This window comes from Lutjanus erythropterus, chromosome 9, assembly GCF_056507025.1.
Source record: "Lutjanus erythropterus isolate fLutEry1 chromosome 9, fLutEry1.hap2, whole genome shotgun sequence".
In the NCBI taxonomy this organism is placed as follows: Eukaryota; Metazoa; Chordata; class Actinopteri; order Lutjaniformes; family Lutjanidae; genus Lutjanus; species Lutjanus erythropterus.
Genome location: NC_139325.1, coordinates 30,505,847 through 30,522,239, shown reverse-complemented (window position 1 = coordinate 30,522,239; position 16,393 = coordinate 30,505,847). Strand labels below are relative to the sequence as shown.

At 37.7% G+C, this 16,393-nt stretch overlaps 1 protein-coding gene across 1 annotated transcript in view; it reads left to right on the top strand.

Moving 5' to 3' along the window:
• Nucleotides 1–16,393, top strand: part of grik3 (glutamate ionotropic receptor kainate type subunit 3) — a 134,119-nt gene that overhangs the window by 65,116 nt on the left and 52,610 nt on the right. The window contains exons 2-5 of the mRNA XM_084727077.1: nucleotides 8,257–8,430; nucleotides 8,671–8,928; nucleotides 9,541–9,722; nucleotides 15,150–15,203. Of these exons, the coding sequence (XP_084583203.1) occupies nucleotides 8,257–8,430; nucleotides 8,671–8,928; nucleotides 9,541–9,722; nucleotides 15,150–15,203 (668 nt within the window). The remainder of the gene's footprint in view (nucleotides 1–8,256; nucleotides 8,431–8,670; nucleotides 8,929–9,540; nucleotides 9,723–15,149; nucleotides 15,204–16,393) is intronic.

Here is a 16,393-nt window from a genome sequence, read left to right as displayed (position 1 = left end):
ATAATGAGCTAGTTTCATTGTTTGGGCTTCTGCAATGGTTTGTCTGGCAGCAAGGAGTTTGTTTTAACAAGCTCAATGTATCATACAATGGGGGGCAATACAATAAAATATGTATGTGCTCCATCTACCTATCTATCTACCTGGTAGGTTATGGATCTATATTTTATTTATATGCAGAAAAGTATTATCTATCTGTTTTCATAGAAAGCATAAATAGAGGACAGAGCTCCTGGGTCTGGAAAGTGAAGCCAATGAATGCTTTAAACATGCATTCTTTCTAATGGCCAGCAGGGGGCGTCTCAACTGGGTGCCGAATATTAATCAAGATTCTGTCACTGCATTCCCGATTTCTTACCTAAAATGTTTCCAGAAACACCAGGAAACATGTTCAGGAAACAACATCAGGAAAGTGTATGTTTCCAGAAACATTGTAGGTTACCACTGAATTGTAATATGAGAAATATTGTGACCTAATCGTGACCAGGCGGCTGCCATTGTGTATCAAGTTTCCAACGGAGTCTCCCAAAAGTCAGATCAAACTACCAACAAGGCAGCGTTGATCAAATATGGATCGATATTCTGTTACAACATTGCCTATTTCTTGCCTAAAATGTTTTCAGAAATGTATTTTAGTGTACAATTTAGCTATAATACAAGAAAGATTGCGACCAAGCAGGCTGCTGTTATTTCCTGCTTAATGGACAAGCCAAAACCAAGCTCCGCCCAAGTCCCAGTATGTCATCCACCACCTCCACACTGTTGTCTGTACTGTGCAAGCACTGGTTGCAAAAAAACAAGATGGCAAACCCCGTAAGTCCAAACTCAAACCTTCAGAGTGGTACTCCATAAACCAATAGTTGGTTCACACTTGTCTATTATGCAGTACATCCCATTCGTTGCTGATTTCAACCAAAAGAGGCACCAGTGAAATTAATTTGGTTTCACAAGTTATGGGCTTAGCCGGGTTGAGAAGGACAAGTGAGGTAATAAAATCATATCCAATGCTGTTGTGAAGCTGGTTGTAACTGCAAGTAAGGTCAGATTCTTGCTTGGCATAAAATAAAAAACAGAAAGGCCATTGATCTCACCTGTCTTCAGCACAAATTCCATGTTCGACAAGGGCAATGGTATCATGGTTTTTGCCTCGGCAGTAAAAAGACCAGAAACCAAAAAATAACCTTGCTTTATAGGACACTTATTTTGAATACACATGTTGTCGAGAATAAAGAATGAAAAACAGTTAGTCAGCTGTTTAAACTACAAAGCGAGAAGACATCTTTCAGTTGAAATCAAAACCTTCTGATTCCTTGAGACAATGGAGGCTTATCTGGCAATCTTTGGCTTGTGCTGTTGTGTGATTGTCGTAAGGACAGGGACAAACGTACTCTCATAAACGCCTGTTTGTTTACATTACGTTGAACAAATATGACTTCTTCAATCTTGGACGTAAGCCCAGACAATTGGATGAAAATCATAGTTGGAAAAACAACATAACTAGATCTTACCGCACAGCCGCTTTGAGATCAAGTTAAATTAAACATTCCCTACATTCAGTTTAGATAAGTAATTAATTCAGATAATGAAAGAAAAATGTGATGTTTCTCCAATTTAATTAAGTCTATACAACTCAGACTGCAGGAAGAAAATCTCTTCACAGTTGTCTTATTTAATCCAAAATAAGAAAATCAGTATGTAAAGCAAAGCAGAAGTAAAGCAGATCATAGCAATGTTACATTTGAATAAACAACGTTAAACTAGACAATGTATACCTTTAATGTAATGTAAAAGTCAAACCAAAAAAACAAAAATAGCAAAAACAACCCTGGCATCTTTCTATTTTAATGTTGCTTTGTTTTGGCACTCTGTCATTCTGTCACTCAGATCACACTCTTTGAAGTCTGAAGTCTGTAAATGCAGGAGATGTTTTAAAAATAAGTATTTTCTGTGGTACCCTGATGAATTCAACCTAACCAACTAAGCTGGCTCACAGGCAGTCTGCCACTGCATTACAGCAAAGGGTGGGTTTATGCTTGTGCACTTGCCCACGTTGTTTGCGGGTACATAACATGTAGGGCTTTCATGCTACAACATGGATTTTTGCAAGGGCATGTACAGCTGAAATGTGAAACCTGATTTTGACTCGGTGCAGCATGTATCTGTCAGTTCTTCGAGGCCCCGCAGACCCCTCTGCACTCTGCAGCTTCTGTTTAAGAATAAAATTCAGCTTGATTTTCATTCACACCACAGATTACCAAAGGCTTTCATTTGTATGCAGGCCAAATCTTTTATTAATGTATAATTTATTAGTTTAAATAATAAGATTTTCGCACTCCTAATCTGTGCTTTGGTCACATTTTATTCGTTGAACTGTTTTGAATATGTGTTTTTGTCCTAATATCACTATTAAATATTTAATACATACTTTATTCAAGGAGCTATTACCTTGTAGTTGCCCCGTTAACTGCTCTCGTATATCCCATTTTTGTACATTCTAGATGTTCAACATAAAGCATGTGATAACACACGCTGGCACCATTATAACACCACTGGCTTGTTATTTTAGTTAAAGTCTCTGGAAATGTGGCTTTAAATAGTAAAAATACATATATGATATAAAAGCCGAGTGTCTCATTAAGCATCCATTAAAGTCTGAGTGAAAATAAACTATCAAATAAGCTTGTTCCAGGAACACTTCTTCTTAGATCATCTCTCAAGACTGTGTGGGTGTGACAGATCACATTTTGATCAACATCTCTGTACTGGTATGAAAGCTAAACAATGTGTTGCTGCGGATGGGGGCAGCAGCAGAACTTATTTTAGCCACTTAAAAAAAATCAATATACGCTATATTAAGAATATTTTCACTGTTTTACTTTGTTGTCATACTGGAAACTGAAGCTGCCATCTATGCTCTCTTCAAGCCACCAAGACTCCTTTTACAAAAACAGCAATTTTACCTCGCAGAACACAGGAGTTGCGGGATTATCGCTGCCTTGAACAGTTAGCTTTTTGTTTGTATTATTGTATGACTTCGGTATTTTAACGCATTAGTTTGGATTCAAACTAACCTGCTGTTGATCGAGGCTGTGGTCGTCCAGCTGCTCCCACATCCTGAGAGGTAAATTTACTGTTTTCGTTAAAGGAGTTTTGGTGGGTTTAAAGCTTAAATGCAGCTTCGGTTCCCCGACGGAAAGGACTGTCTGACAGCAAAATAAAGCTCTGAAAACACTCTAAATATAGATTACACTTAAACATAAAATTACTGATTTTTTCAAAGGAATCTGGATCGATATAACAACTTCAGTTCCCTGGCTCAGTTGCTAAGTTGGCTCAGACTCAAAGAGGTAGATTAAGTGGGAGCAGAGAGGCTGTGGTGCACCTGTGTAGTGGGACAAATGAGGTGGATTTTTTATGATTGGTTTGTGGAATTAATTGCATTTTTTTTCCCTTAATAAACATCCAAGAATGGCCAAGAGCAAACCTATTATCAAGAAATTTAACAAAAACGTCAATGACAGAATTTTGAATTTGTATTAAAACTAATTTCTAATACTTTTCAGATGCTTGCTGTTAGAGCCAGACCTATATACCAGGCCTATCACAATTATAACAGTCTATGTTGGTACTGACATTATTTGAAAACATGATTTTAAGAGAACATAATGCAGGTAGGTTTTGTTTGTCGGCTTTATAAGCAGCCACATGACCCTTTTTCTTAATTCAGGTTTAATATTTGCCAATTTTTTTAATCTATTTGTAATTAGTAAAAATACTGGTCAAAGTTTAGTTTCTCTGAGCCCTGATATCATTTTGAACATTTGAACTTTTATTGTTAAACTGGAAAATATCCTGCCTCAACCTGGGAGGGATCATCGTTTTAGTATGTACATAAAGAATATTGGCTCATATTTCAATGACTAATTTCTTTTTACTCCCTAAAGTGGTATCAGCTCACAAAAGGCCCTATTACTATAATGTACATTAAGACCCTAACTGTGACAGTCAGAAGACAGTTGTGGATTTGGGTTTTCAGAGGATATAATACTCCTGGAGACTTCCAGTAAATGTGAAATTAGGAAATTACTTCCACACAGTACTGTAGTAAAACAGTTTAACATTTCACTGTATGTGACGCTGCCAATACTAGCTGTCCCCATGCTGTCGCTGTCAGTATTTCTGTAAAGTTTGGATGGTCTGGTGTTTTCTGCAGTTTTACAGCTGAATTTGAATCATCCTCTCCACATACATTAGTCTGTGGCTTTTGAATGCAGCTGATCTACAAAGTCCTCAAAGGACGAATTATGGAAACAGCTGCAATTAGTGGCTGATTTATATATTGTGGTAGGACCTTGGAGACTAATTAAAGGCCTTTGTGTTCTTGTCTATTGGAGACATGCTAATTTGAAGCCTTTTGACTGAGATTCTCAAGAACAAGTCTGAAATTCATGCATCTCAATTTGCACACGCCCACCGCAATAACGAACATTCAGTGTGGTTGTTTAAATGGGAACTTGTAAACATGTTCCCTGATATTCCGATCTCTGCATCATTAGAGTAAATTCTGTGCCATGCTGAAAAGCTCATCCCTTTTTTTGATGGAGTTGCAGGAGCTCTTGTATTAAGCCTTGTTACTGTGCTTATGGCAGACTTCTGAAAACGGCAAAGCAAATTATCTGCAGGATTTTCCTCCCAAGGAGCAGGTTTCCCCGTTTGTTAAATTTGTTAAAGTGCTTCTGAGCAATGCACATTTTATCCTCTTAACAGTCAAATTACTATATACTCCAGCAATTACTTAATGTACTCTAATGAGATTTCCCCATGAAATGGAAGGATTCATTTATTTTAATGTGACGCATTCCACCGGGCGCTTTATGCATCACGTCCCCTTCGCTATCCGGGGAGGCTTTGAGTCATAAATAGTAAGATGAGCTTGGCTTCCAGAAGTGCCACTCTTAGTCTGCCCACAGCCACAGCAGATATGTGATTCTGGGGGTCTGTTCAGGGGCATCAGCGGGTCACAGGGGCTATTTCGAAGCTTAGCTTTCTGCAACCAGGTCTGCTCTAGGATTAGTGAAATAATACCGGACTGGCAGGCAGCATTTGTACAAAATCCAAAGCACAAATAACTCACTAAAACACTAAAATGAAATAAATCACTTTGTGCTTTTGAAATCTCATTGGGCCAAATTAAAGTTAAGCCTTTTTGGGGTTTTTTGTGCCTTTTATTATACAATATAAATAAAATTATTATGCACTGGGTTAAGTGCATCAAATTCAACATTCCTTTAAAGATTATTTCAAGAGGAAGTATTTTAATTATCCACCTGAAGGCAAAAAAATATCAATATTGCAGCAAAACGTACTAATAGCTAAGAATCCTACAACAAAAGTGATCAAATAATTGATTCTTTGGTCATTTCTGTCATCTGCTAAGAAAAAATGGCAAACATCATCATAGTTCCAGCTCCTTAAATGAGAGGATTTGCTGCTTTTCTCTTTGTTGTGTTTGTTAAGTTGGATACCTTTAAGGTTTAGCATGTTGGGCAGACAAAACAAGCAAAAACATCACCCTGGGAAATCATCAGATTAATAAATCATGAAAATAACTCTTAAAAATAAGAAAGCCCTAAAAGCAAGTGATTCATAAAAGCTTGTTTAGTGTCAAGACTCAACCAATAAATGCACTTAATAAAACCAACAAAATCAACCAAAAACTGCCCGAAGTCTGTAAGTTTTCCTGACAGAATTGGAGCCTAGTTAGAAACTAGAACTGTTTCTCAACTCCTAAAGAGAGATCTGCCTCAAAAATAAGCTTTAATGCATTAACCGACAACAGAAATAACTTTAAAGATACCCACTGCAGTGATTTAGTGTTCAGAAATGTTGTGATCTCGGTGCAGAAAAAGCAGGTTTCAAAAGGTTGTCTCTATAGCTCGAATGATGCCCGTAAAAGTTGAACTTCAGTAAAGACATTTGTAACTTTTGATGACAGTGAACTTTTTTCCTTCAGAATTGACGGAAGATGGCAGAGACATTTTGCTTTGTTATTGAAATGGATAATATGATGAGAGTGGAGGTGGAGGAGCCAGTCTCTCCATAAGCTGATGTTCCTACAGGCGTCTTTTAAGAAGCTGTCTAAACTGTCTTCTTAAAGGCTGCAGCTGATCCACAGAGGGACTTTGTTGTCTCACACTTGACAGTGCATGTTTGTTACTTTACCAATTACACGCAAATAGTGGAACTTAGACTATTTTAATGTTGAGGACATGACAGTGAAATAGTTCTGAAGAAAGTGCTCTGACTTTTAATATCCTTTGTTAAAATGAAACAAAAATAACTTGATTGCTTCAGCACTACACTGCAATATTACGACAGAGGGAAATCACAGGAAAATATGGAAATATCAATGCATATTTACACTTATGCATGAATAGGTTCTGGTTTGATTGGGTGCTAAACTGGATTTCATATAAAACTTTATAAGTCATCTATACCCATGGATCTTTTTTTTGGGGGGGGGGTGGGGGGGTGGGTTAATGATAATTCAGAGTGAGTTTTCTGTCACCTTTAAAGGGGTTCCCAGTGATTGAGCATTACATTTCCATGACAAGAGACATCACAAGACATCAAAATCAGGCATTTGACAACTGAAGTAAAAGAGGGTGAGATATCCTGACTCTAAGTCTCTGGTATGGAATAGAGCGCTCCAGGGATGATGTATTTTTGTAGGCTAAAGCAGAAGTTATATTGCTCCGGTTCCTTCCACAAGAAGCTAATGGGATGTTTCCATTAGATTTTGGTTTAGTGCAGAAACTAAGCTATGTGGCAAACAAAAATTTAAGATACTTAAGTTTTGTCAGCAAGATAATCTTGACAAGAAATTGTTTATGATTTTTGAATCATAATCGCAGGTGCTAGAAGTAAAAGCTTAAAGTTAGTGCAGACAGCTGTAAACAAACTGATAAATTCAGCTTTAACTTTGCTTTTTGTGCATTTTGTCTGTTTTTTAGCAAATTATTTACCATGACTGCACAAAAGCAAACAAAATGTACATGGATCATGAGAAGGCATCCAGATGAACTGATAAACAAGAGAAAAGGGAAGAAGCAGAAAGGATTAAAGAACGTACAGTGTGTCTAAGTGGCACAGTATTATCACATGTACTGTTAACACAATGCCAATATTTCATTTTTTAAATATTATGGTTCTTGTCAATACCAGTATATCGCAACACCCCTAGTCAAGACAACCTCTGTAGTCTCACTGAGCCACTTGTTGGCAACCATCTTCTTTAATACACGTAAAAGCTTATGGGGGGTATTTACTGACATATTTATAACAAAACATGAAAATTGTTTTAGCTTGTGTTAACCACAGTCTTTATATCAGGCATCTAAGCTAAAAACCCATTCAAAAAAAAAAAAACATTCACTTCAAGGTGAGGGACACTGGATTAACATTTCCCATAATACAACCAATTCAAACATTTCATTAACCCCGCTGCCTGTTATGTCCATTTCTTATAAGCTCCATGTCGGCAGCTTTTTGTTTTATGATACATTTTTATATCTCCAAGGCTATCGCTATGATGTCATCAGTGTTACTTGTTTAAGCTTTGCTGTCCTGCAGGCCTAATATGTAATGAAAGATCATTTTAACTACTGGAGAAAAAAAATGTTGTTTTTCCTCTCTGCTGCAGGATGTAGCGCAGCACTGATGGTCTGATTCACCGTCTCGAGCGCTACTCTACTTTGATGTAGATAGAGACGTGTTTTGTAAGTTTGAGCAGTGGTCCAGCCCATCTGAAAAAAAAAGAAAGAGAAAGAAATCCTTTGAATTTTATGTCAAAGAAGAGCGCCAAAGTCCAGTCATCTGCTCCGCCAGTGTGGTACTCAGGTGAAATAAAAGGACGTCTTAATGTAGAGACAAGAGTCTGAGATATTCTGCTGCTCTGATGGAACACACACACACACACACACACACACAGTCTTTAAATCCATTATGGCTTTAGACTTCAAAGCTGATATTGTTTTTTTGCTGCATTCTCTGAAAGTGGAGAGGGTTGCTCCATGTTTGCTGAGTAAATTTAATACCTTGTGTAATGTGCACTGCTCCCCTCGCTGCTCGTGCAAATGCCTCTCAATATATTTCTCCATTTAGGCGAACCTGGAATCCTGTCTGTCCGTCCTTTTGCTTGTGATTATTTTTGAGACTAATCGTCCTGGGCCTTACGTCTCTTTCTCTTTTGTTTTTCAGGTGGGATTTTCGAACAAACAGATGGACCTGTTTCACTTGTTAGCGCCGAGGAGCTTGCCTTTAAATTTGCTGTCAATAACATTAACAGAAACAGGACTTTGTTGCCAAACACAACACTAACATATGACATACAGAGGATTAATATCTACGACAGTTTTGAGGCGTCGAGAAAAGGTGAGTGGCTTTTTTTGTGTTTATTCAGGGATTGTGGTTACAGTGTGGAAGAAAACGAGAATCTGGTCAGTCCAAAAACAAACAAAATATCATTTGATATTAATGATGTATTTGGCTCACGAATCAAAATCGTTAATTCGGTGAAACAATCTGAAGTATTTGGAAATTCTTCCTAAATCGACTGTGACTGAAGAGGCAGCACACTTTATTCTCAAGCTTTCTTCTCTTGCTCTTCTCCAGCTTGTGACCAGCTGTCTTTAGGTGTGGTTGCAATTTTTGGGCCGTCACATAGCTCATCGTCAAACGCTGTGCAGTCCATTTGCAACGCGTTGGAAGTGCCACACATCCAGGTGCGGTGGAAACATCACCCCATGGACAACAGGGACACCTTTTATGCCAATTTATACCCAGATTATTCTTCACTAAGCTATGCTATCCTGGACCTGGTGCAGTTTCTCAAATGGAAAACGGCCACTGTCGTATACGATGACAGCACAGGTGACTATTATATTTTTATTTTTTTCAAATTTAAAGCTTTGCATTTTAAATACTTGGTTCACTTCTCTCATTTGGAAGCAAAATATGTACATGCAAGAAGCAATCAGTAAGGATTCGCGCTACAAGTCAGTCTATTACAATCAAACGAGTTTCTCCATGGAACAACTGTAATGATGAAACGAAAACATGTTCAATATTAAATAACTATAAGCATACTGAATGCATAAGGAATGGATGATCAGAGAGCAGACAGGAGACAGGATGTATAAATTGGATTTGTGCAGTTTTGTTTGCTTTATTCTGCTTATTTGCTCTTGCTGTGCTATGAATTATTACTTTTGTTTAATTTGACTGAGGTGTGTTTTGTGAAAACAGGCAAAAGCTGGAATATTCATGCTTATCACAAAGTGTATCAATGAGATATAAAAAAAGGGGTAGGACTTAATAAGTGTTCACGTCTTGGACAGGAATTATTTTTTGTGAATCTGCTGAACATTTGCTGTTCAATTAGTTTATTTCGTAGTTTTCTTACATGCATATTCATTGTTATGTTTGTTATGTCCGCATGGTGCTGTTGGCTGTGCCTTCATTTGTGCCGTTTCTCTTCTTAAGGTCTTATAAGACTACAGGAGCTGATAATGGCCCCGTCCAGGTACAACATCAGGCTAAAGATCCGTCAGCTTCCTCTTGACACGCAGGACACAAGACCCCTTCTCAAAGAAATGAAGAGAAGCCGGGAGTTCCGCATCATCTTCGACTGCAGTTACCAGATGGCTGCACAGATTCTCAAACAGGTCAGTGACAGTCCTTGTACAGAGTGCGGCGTGGACCCTTCCTAATGTCAGATCTTAGCGTCAGTTGATTCATATCACATTTGTTGTAAACGAAAATATAGAGCCTTTTTGTCTTGCCAAGAAGTTAGCAGTGCCTCGATAGGTGGACAGCAGCAGCAGGAGGTGTGTCAGTAATAATTAAGCAGGAGTGAAAAGTGTGGTTTCAGAGATTTTGAGATTTTCCATGAACGCCACCTGCCTCCTTAGAATACCTCAAAAGTGAGACAACAAGTGTCCCACAGTAGATATCTGATATTTATGAACTTGTGGAGATTTACTGTGAGGACCATATCATAGTTTGAAGTCAGTTGTGATGCACAGCTGTTAATTTAGCATCTCTTACAACTGGTTTTGTCTTACAGACTGTAACTGTATTGATATAATACTTAGGTCTTACAATGCATCTTAGACCTTAGAAGTTTACCAGTTAAACAGTATAAAACATTATAATATACATATGTAATAATAATAATAATATTAATAATAATAATAAAAAGGATAGAAAAAACTCAGCTCATTCTGTTTTTAGCATCTGGTACATTCTGATCTTCTTCATAAGAAATTCCGACACATTTCACAGCTGAATTGTTTGCCAGTTTGACTTCAATACACATCCCACAAACAGGGATAAGATCCAAAATGTTTCATTATCAAAACTGTACATACATGTGTTTTGATATAAATGATCATCAGTCAACAATGAGCTGTCAGTGTGATGTACAGAGTAGAGATTGTGTAGGTGGTCTAATGCTCCATAGTTGTCAGGAACAGGCGGGTGGATCCCCCCCCCCTCCATTCAGTTTGCTGTCAGCTTCTGTTAACATGTTTACCAAATGCATCATCTCCTCTGTAGTTATTTAAATAACTCAGTGCTCTCAAGTTATTGAGATCTAAGGTGACATATATCCGCTCGTGGCCAGTCTCGCACCAAGGAATCAGTGTCCTCTTCAGAGAAGAAGTGAGAGAAGGTTTTGGGGTGAAAATGCTCCAGACAGTTTGCCTCCAGGACCAGCTTGTCAGGATGCTATAGCACAGACCACAGCTTTGAAAAGATGAGAAAACAAGTGATTGGGTTTGAATGATGACAAGAATACCACAACCATTGTGCCTGGTTACAAAGCTATTAAGGCTGTGGACTGGAATGAATCATGTGATGCGATACGCATCACAATACTATTATTCAATATATTGCGATATTGTAAGCAATTGTATTGTATATAGTTATTTTGTAATTTTATTTTAGGAAAACTGTCATGGTACCAAAAAACACGTCACCATTATGCAGAAATCTAAGTGTAAAAAGTTAAATATTTGTGCATTCAGAACAGTGAAAATAGACAAAAACACTACTGGTGGTTGGGAGTTTAAACACAGCATAAAGCCACTGCCACAAATCTTGTATTTTTGACAATATCACAATAGTGTTACAGATCAAAATAGTATCACAAAACATGATATCATGATAATCAAGTTTACTGATACTTTCTTAAACTTCTAAAAGCTATGTTGCACAATACAGTACAGTATTGTAAGGTTGTTTTGTTGTGCTACATGCCGTGCTTTGCTGTGACTAGAAAAGTTTTATTTGGATTTCACTTAAAATGCAGCATTAGATCGTTGTCACTCAATATGGATTAGGGCTGCAGCTTGGAACCTGGAAAGTCCAAACAGTCCAAAACCTCAAAATATTTGTTTAATGGCATGAAACAGCAAAAAATTATATTTGAGAGATTGGTGTTCTGGTGTCTCAACATTGAATATTGTGTTGAATCAATGTTAACCAGATTAAACCAAATTGAAATATCAAATTAAGACAAAATGTTTTACCCTGTGGGATTGGATATGAGAATCAGCGAGATCAGTGAGGGGTGAAGGCAAGTGAGTTCAAGTCAGTTTTGTTTATATAGCACCAAACCATAACAGGGCACTTCCTGTATCTCAGGGCACTTTTCATATAGAGGTGTAGGCTGAACTTTTTATAATCGTATTTAAATAGACCCAACAACAGTGAGCAAAAAGTTTAAGGGGCTTTAAGGTGGTGGGAAATGGTGGGAAAACAAAATATCAGATTAAACTAAGGCAACATATCCAAACCAAAGCATGGTGCAGTGTGTGTGTTGGAGAGAGGCAGAAAGAGAGTGACACAGCAGCTGGAATATAACCTACAAACACAGTGGCACCACAGGTGCTACAGACAAAGCCAGGTAAACCCCTAAGAGGACACCAGGGGCCTGTAATATAAAGCATGTTGAACATATGCAAGGTGCCTTCTGGTCATCTGGCTTCACTAAACCTAAAAAAAGCAACAGCCCTAAACAGAATGGAGGTTATCAACTGGGTTTCCTGATATAGACGTGAGTGTGTTCACATAAAAGGGACGGTGTTTACAGCCTATAAACAATCACATAGGTATTTTACCAACACAAACTATAATATTAGACAAAATATAAAGAAGCATCATAACATAATCATAATCCAGGTTAAAAGCAACACAGTTGCAGCTGCCACATAACAGACAGACAGCTGGCAAAAAACACTGACTGTATGAATAATAATAGTAATAATACATTTATTTTATAGAGCACTTAAAATTATCATAGAAACCAACACACTATAAATATACCCCACACAACATTATGCACAAATGTAGAGATGTTTAAGATGTAGGGCTTTTAGTATCACAGACCCATTATTAGAGCACGAGTAGATCTGACTATAATTATATTAATGCGCTGCTTAGATGTTCTCTTATGGTGTGTATGGCAATTTTAGCCTTATTCTTTCAGCTGTAACCCCGGTGGTGTCAAACAGACTTGGGAAAGACGGTCGCACACAGAAGTATATCACTTAATATGTTTATCTAATCATCTGTCAGATGACCAAGTAAATGTATTAAATGACATTTTTCTGAGTGCAACCCTCTCCTCTTTATGGAAAACGCACCAGTCGTGCAGAGTGCAGAAATAAAAAAACACTAAGGAGCAATTAAGGAATAAATATAAAAACATAACTCAAAGCACTAAGCGGTCTAACTTTCATTTCTCATAAGTACAAGGCTTTAATGCTTCAATCAGTCTCTGCTGTAGGATGATATAAAAGCACAATGAAATGGCTTTTCTGGCCGGTGTCTGAACACCTTTCCCTCCTCCCTCTCATGATCGGCACGAGTTCCAGGATCTTCTTCTATGAATGGTAATGTCCAGTGCCGTTGAATACGATAAAGAGAAAATTAGAGAATTGATTGGTTAATTGGTTAGTAAGCGGTGCATATCAACCTCTTATCTCAAACATAACCTGTTCCAGGGCAGTTTTGGTGTTCAGTTACCATGGCGATGTGCCTCTGTAAGAGGTGAACCATCATCGGAGGATTGAAAACCCAGAATTAAAGTTATTTTAAGTTCCTTAAGTTAGCTTACTAACCCCAAATCAAAAGTACGAAAAAATAACAGTACATTCTAACAGTCTGGTAAATCTCACCTCTGTTAAAGCTGCAGCATACAAACTATGATCTCTTAATAAATTTCTGTGAGAGTCACCTATAATGATGTTCTTACTGAAGGCAAATTTGGAATAAATATCAGGAACATTTTGATCTGCAGGCAGCAGATACAAACCAGCTACTGAACTATTTAAGATTTGCAGACTGATCCATTTGCAGCTTTACGAAAATGTTGGTCCTATCAAAGACGGCAAATCAAAATAAGAAGCTGCAGGTGCATGAGTATGAAGGAGGATCTGACACAATCATTTCAAAAGGGTTTAAATATCACCTCTCAGGTACTGCATCGTGTCCTTGGAATGTTTCTTTTGTCGTGTCAACAATAAGTCGCATCCCGTCTTCACTCTGACAAGCTCACCTGCAGTCAGTACGCCTCTGTTGGGTTATATTCCCTCTCAGATTGGATGAGAGAAAGATGGGAAGCATGTCCCTGATGTCTTTTGACAGAACTCTGTGTGTCATGTATTTTTATTTTCAATTTTGTGCTGTGACCCTGCTGTACAGGGACATAGAGAGATTTATTAAAATGAGCTGATGAATAGAAATGCACAAAGACTCACTGTATGGCTGCATGTAACGATTATTTTCATTATAATTATTTCAATTTTGATATTTTAGAGACTAGTCAATTAATCCTTTAGTCTATAAAATATAAAAAAAAAACTGTGGAAAATAGTCATCACAGTTTCCCAGTACTCAAACTGATGTCTTCAAATTGCTTCTTTTGTCCGACCAAAAATGTTAAAAATGCAAAGCCTCTTCATTTTCTGTCACCGAAGATGAAGAAGAGCAGCACATTCATACACTGAAGAAGGTGGAACGAGCAAATGTTTGACATTTTGCTTGAAAATGAAATTACTGAAATGACTAATACTTTAGTAGGCAGTTTATTTTTGGCATCACTGGGCAAAAATTCCATAATAAGCTATCAGCATATTGTAATTCAAGTTGACTGAGAGAAAATTGAACTTCTGCACCTCCTCTGTTTTAGAAAAATCTAGCCTGTGAGATTTTGGCCAATCACAGTAAGCAATTCTGGAGAAAGATAAAATTAAGTGTTGAACCTCATTCCCATGTCATCAAATACCGAGCCACCAATATGATATTTGACGACCTGGGAAAGAGACTCAACGATCAACTACCTTTAATGTGAAAACAGTTCCCAACAAAATTCTCTTTCAATCGACTTATCGGCGCAGCTCTAACTGACTGTATCATATTGTAAATTTATGCTGCAGCAGTGGAAAAATTACTTCCATTAATGAGAAACTCCTGCTCATAATACAAAGCATGACACAGAGTTTCAATGTCATGTTTTTGGCTTGATGTCTATAGATGGAGAAGTAAAAGCTCCACATAAGCACACCATCTTATTTACATAACCTTGGCTTTTTTTTTTTCACGACAGATGGTACAATTAAATGGGAAGCACAGCCGCCGTGAGAATGTGGTGCCTTTGAATGTAGATTGAGTGAAACAAGTGGCGGTGATGGAGTGTTCGGATATGAGGCAAAGATTACCAAGCTCTTTTGACTGAAGCCCCTCTTCTCTGCTGGGATAACGTCACATGCCCTCAGCCATTGCAAACCATTTAAATGCATAGAAAAGCATCAAGTACTGTTGCTATTCTGTAATTTTGGGGACCACATATGGTTCAGAAATCCCAGCAAGCGACTGCAGAAACTTGCGCACAAAACGAACATGCTCATTAAAACCTGGCTATTTTTCTTTACTGGTGGAAGTCTTTTGTGTATCTCTTTTAGCATTGTTTGCTCTGACTGCGCTGTTGATTTTAAAATGTCCTGACGTGACAAAATGACCATTTTCTCTGCCCTGTCCCCGCTCATTCACACCTTTCTTTCCCATCTTCTGTCTCCGTCTCCCTCCAGGCCCAGACCATGGGGATGATGACAGAGTATTACCACTATATCTTCACCACTCTGGTAATGTACCATGCTTGTTAATGCAAATAGACTCTCGTTTGTTCTCATCTCCCCACCGCTTGAGTTTTTGATGAATAGCGGCTAATTGCCAATGGGGTTTGGATCCGGTCCATAATATCAATTTTGTTTGACAAGCTGGAGGCATAATGGAGTCTTCAGTGTGCTGTAGTAAACACTCCGCTTTATAGTAAAGTCAACAGAAGTCTTTGAGGTGACAGCATAAAGAACAACAGCTTGAGATTCAACACTGACTGTGACTTCTAAGTTTGAAAAACTGAAGAAATGGTCATTTGTGCTTAATTATATATAATTAAATGCCATATATTTGTAAAGCTAAAATTATCAAGATCTGAGCAAAATGGTAGCATTCCTCCAGCAAAATAAAATAAACGTTAAATTTAAAATGTTAAATTTAATCAAAAATGACTCCTAGTTTAATTAAAAACACTTTTAATAACTAACTCTTTTTATGGCTGGACCTAAACCTAAGCTTGGCATACCTAATAAATGCATATGAGAAAAGTAAGCCTTCAGGACTTTCTGCTTGAAAACCCTTTCTGGCAGAAGTCTTAGGATTCACAAAGAATTTTGTGTTTGGCTTCATTTGCACATGTGCACATGCAGAGAAGTTAGCCGAGCCTAGCTTTCTGGCAGAAAGCCAACACTAGCAGAAATCTTGTTATATTAACCCTATATTAACTATGAATTTTTTTCCCTTTAAACCCACCTAACTTACTCTTTCAGGCAGAGAGCCCTGAAAGCTAAGTTCTCTCAAATGCACAGGTTGTAGTGGATAAATAGGTTAAGCACAAGACTTCCACCCAGGACACTGAGTTTTGACTCTCATGCAAACTTATTATTTTTAGACTTAGATGACTTAGTAGCTTATTTTTTTTATTATTATAATTTACAGTTCTCTGTGGAAAGTTTGGTAGAAAATGGTTTGGGTTAAAATAGACCATTAACCACATATTTTCTGGCAGAAAGATCAACTAGAAAGAGAGAAATATTAGATTAATTCTAACCTCTCCCATATGTAAAAAAAAAATGGCAAGTGTCCGCATGTCTTCAGGACACACTAAAAAATACTGAGCTACAACCTGCGGGGTCAGTCTAGCTCTGACACAATACTGGGTTAACTTTACCCAGTACCAAAGAGGAGAATACCACCCAGCAGAGGGGTTATTTTG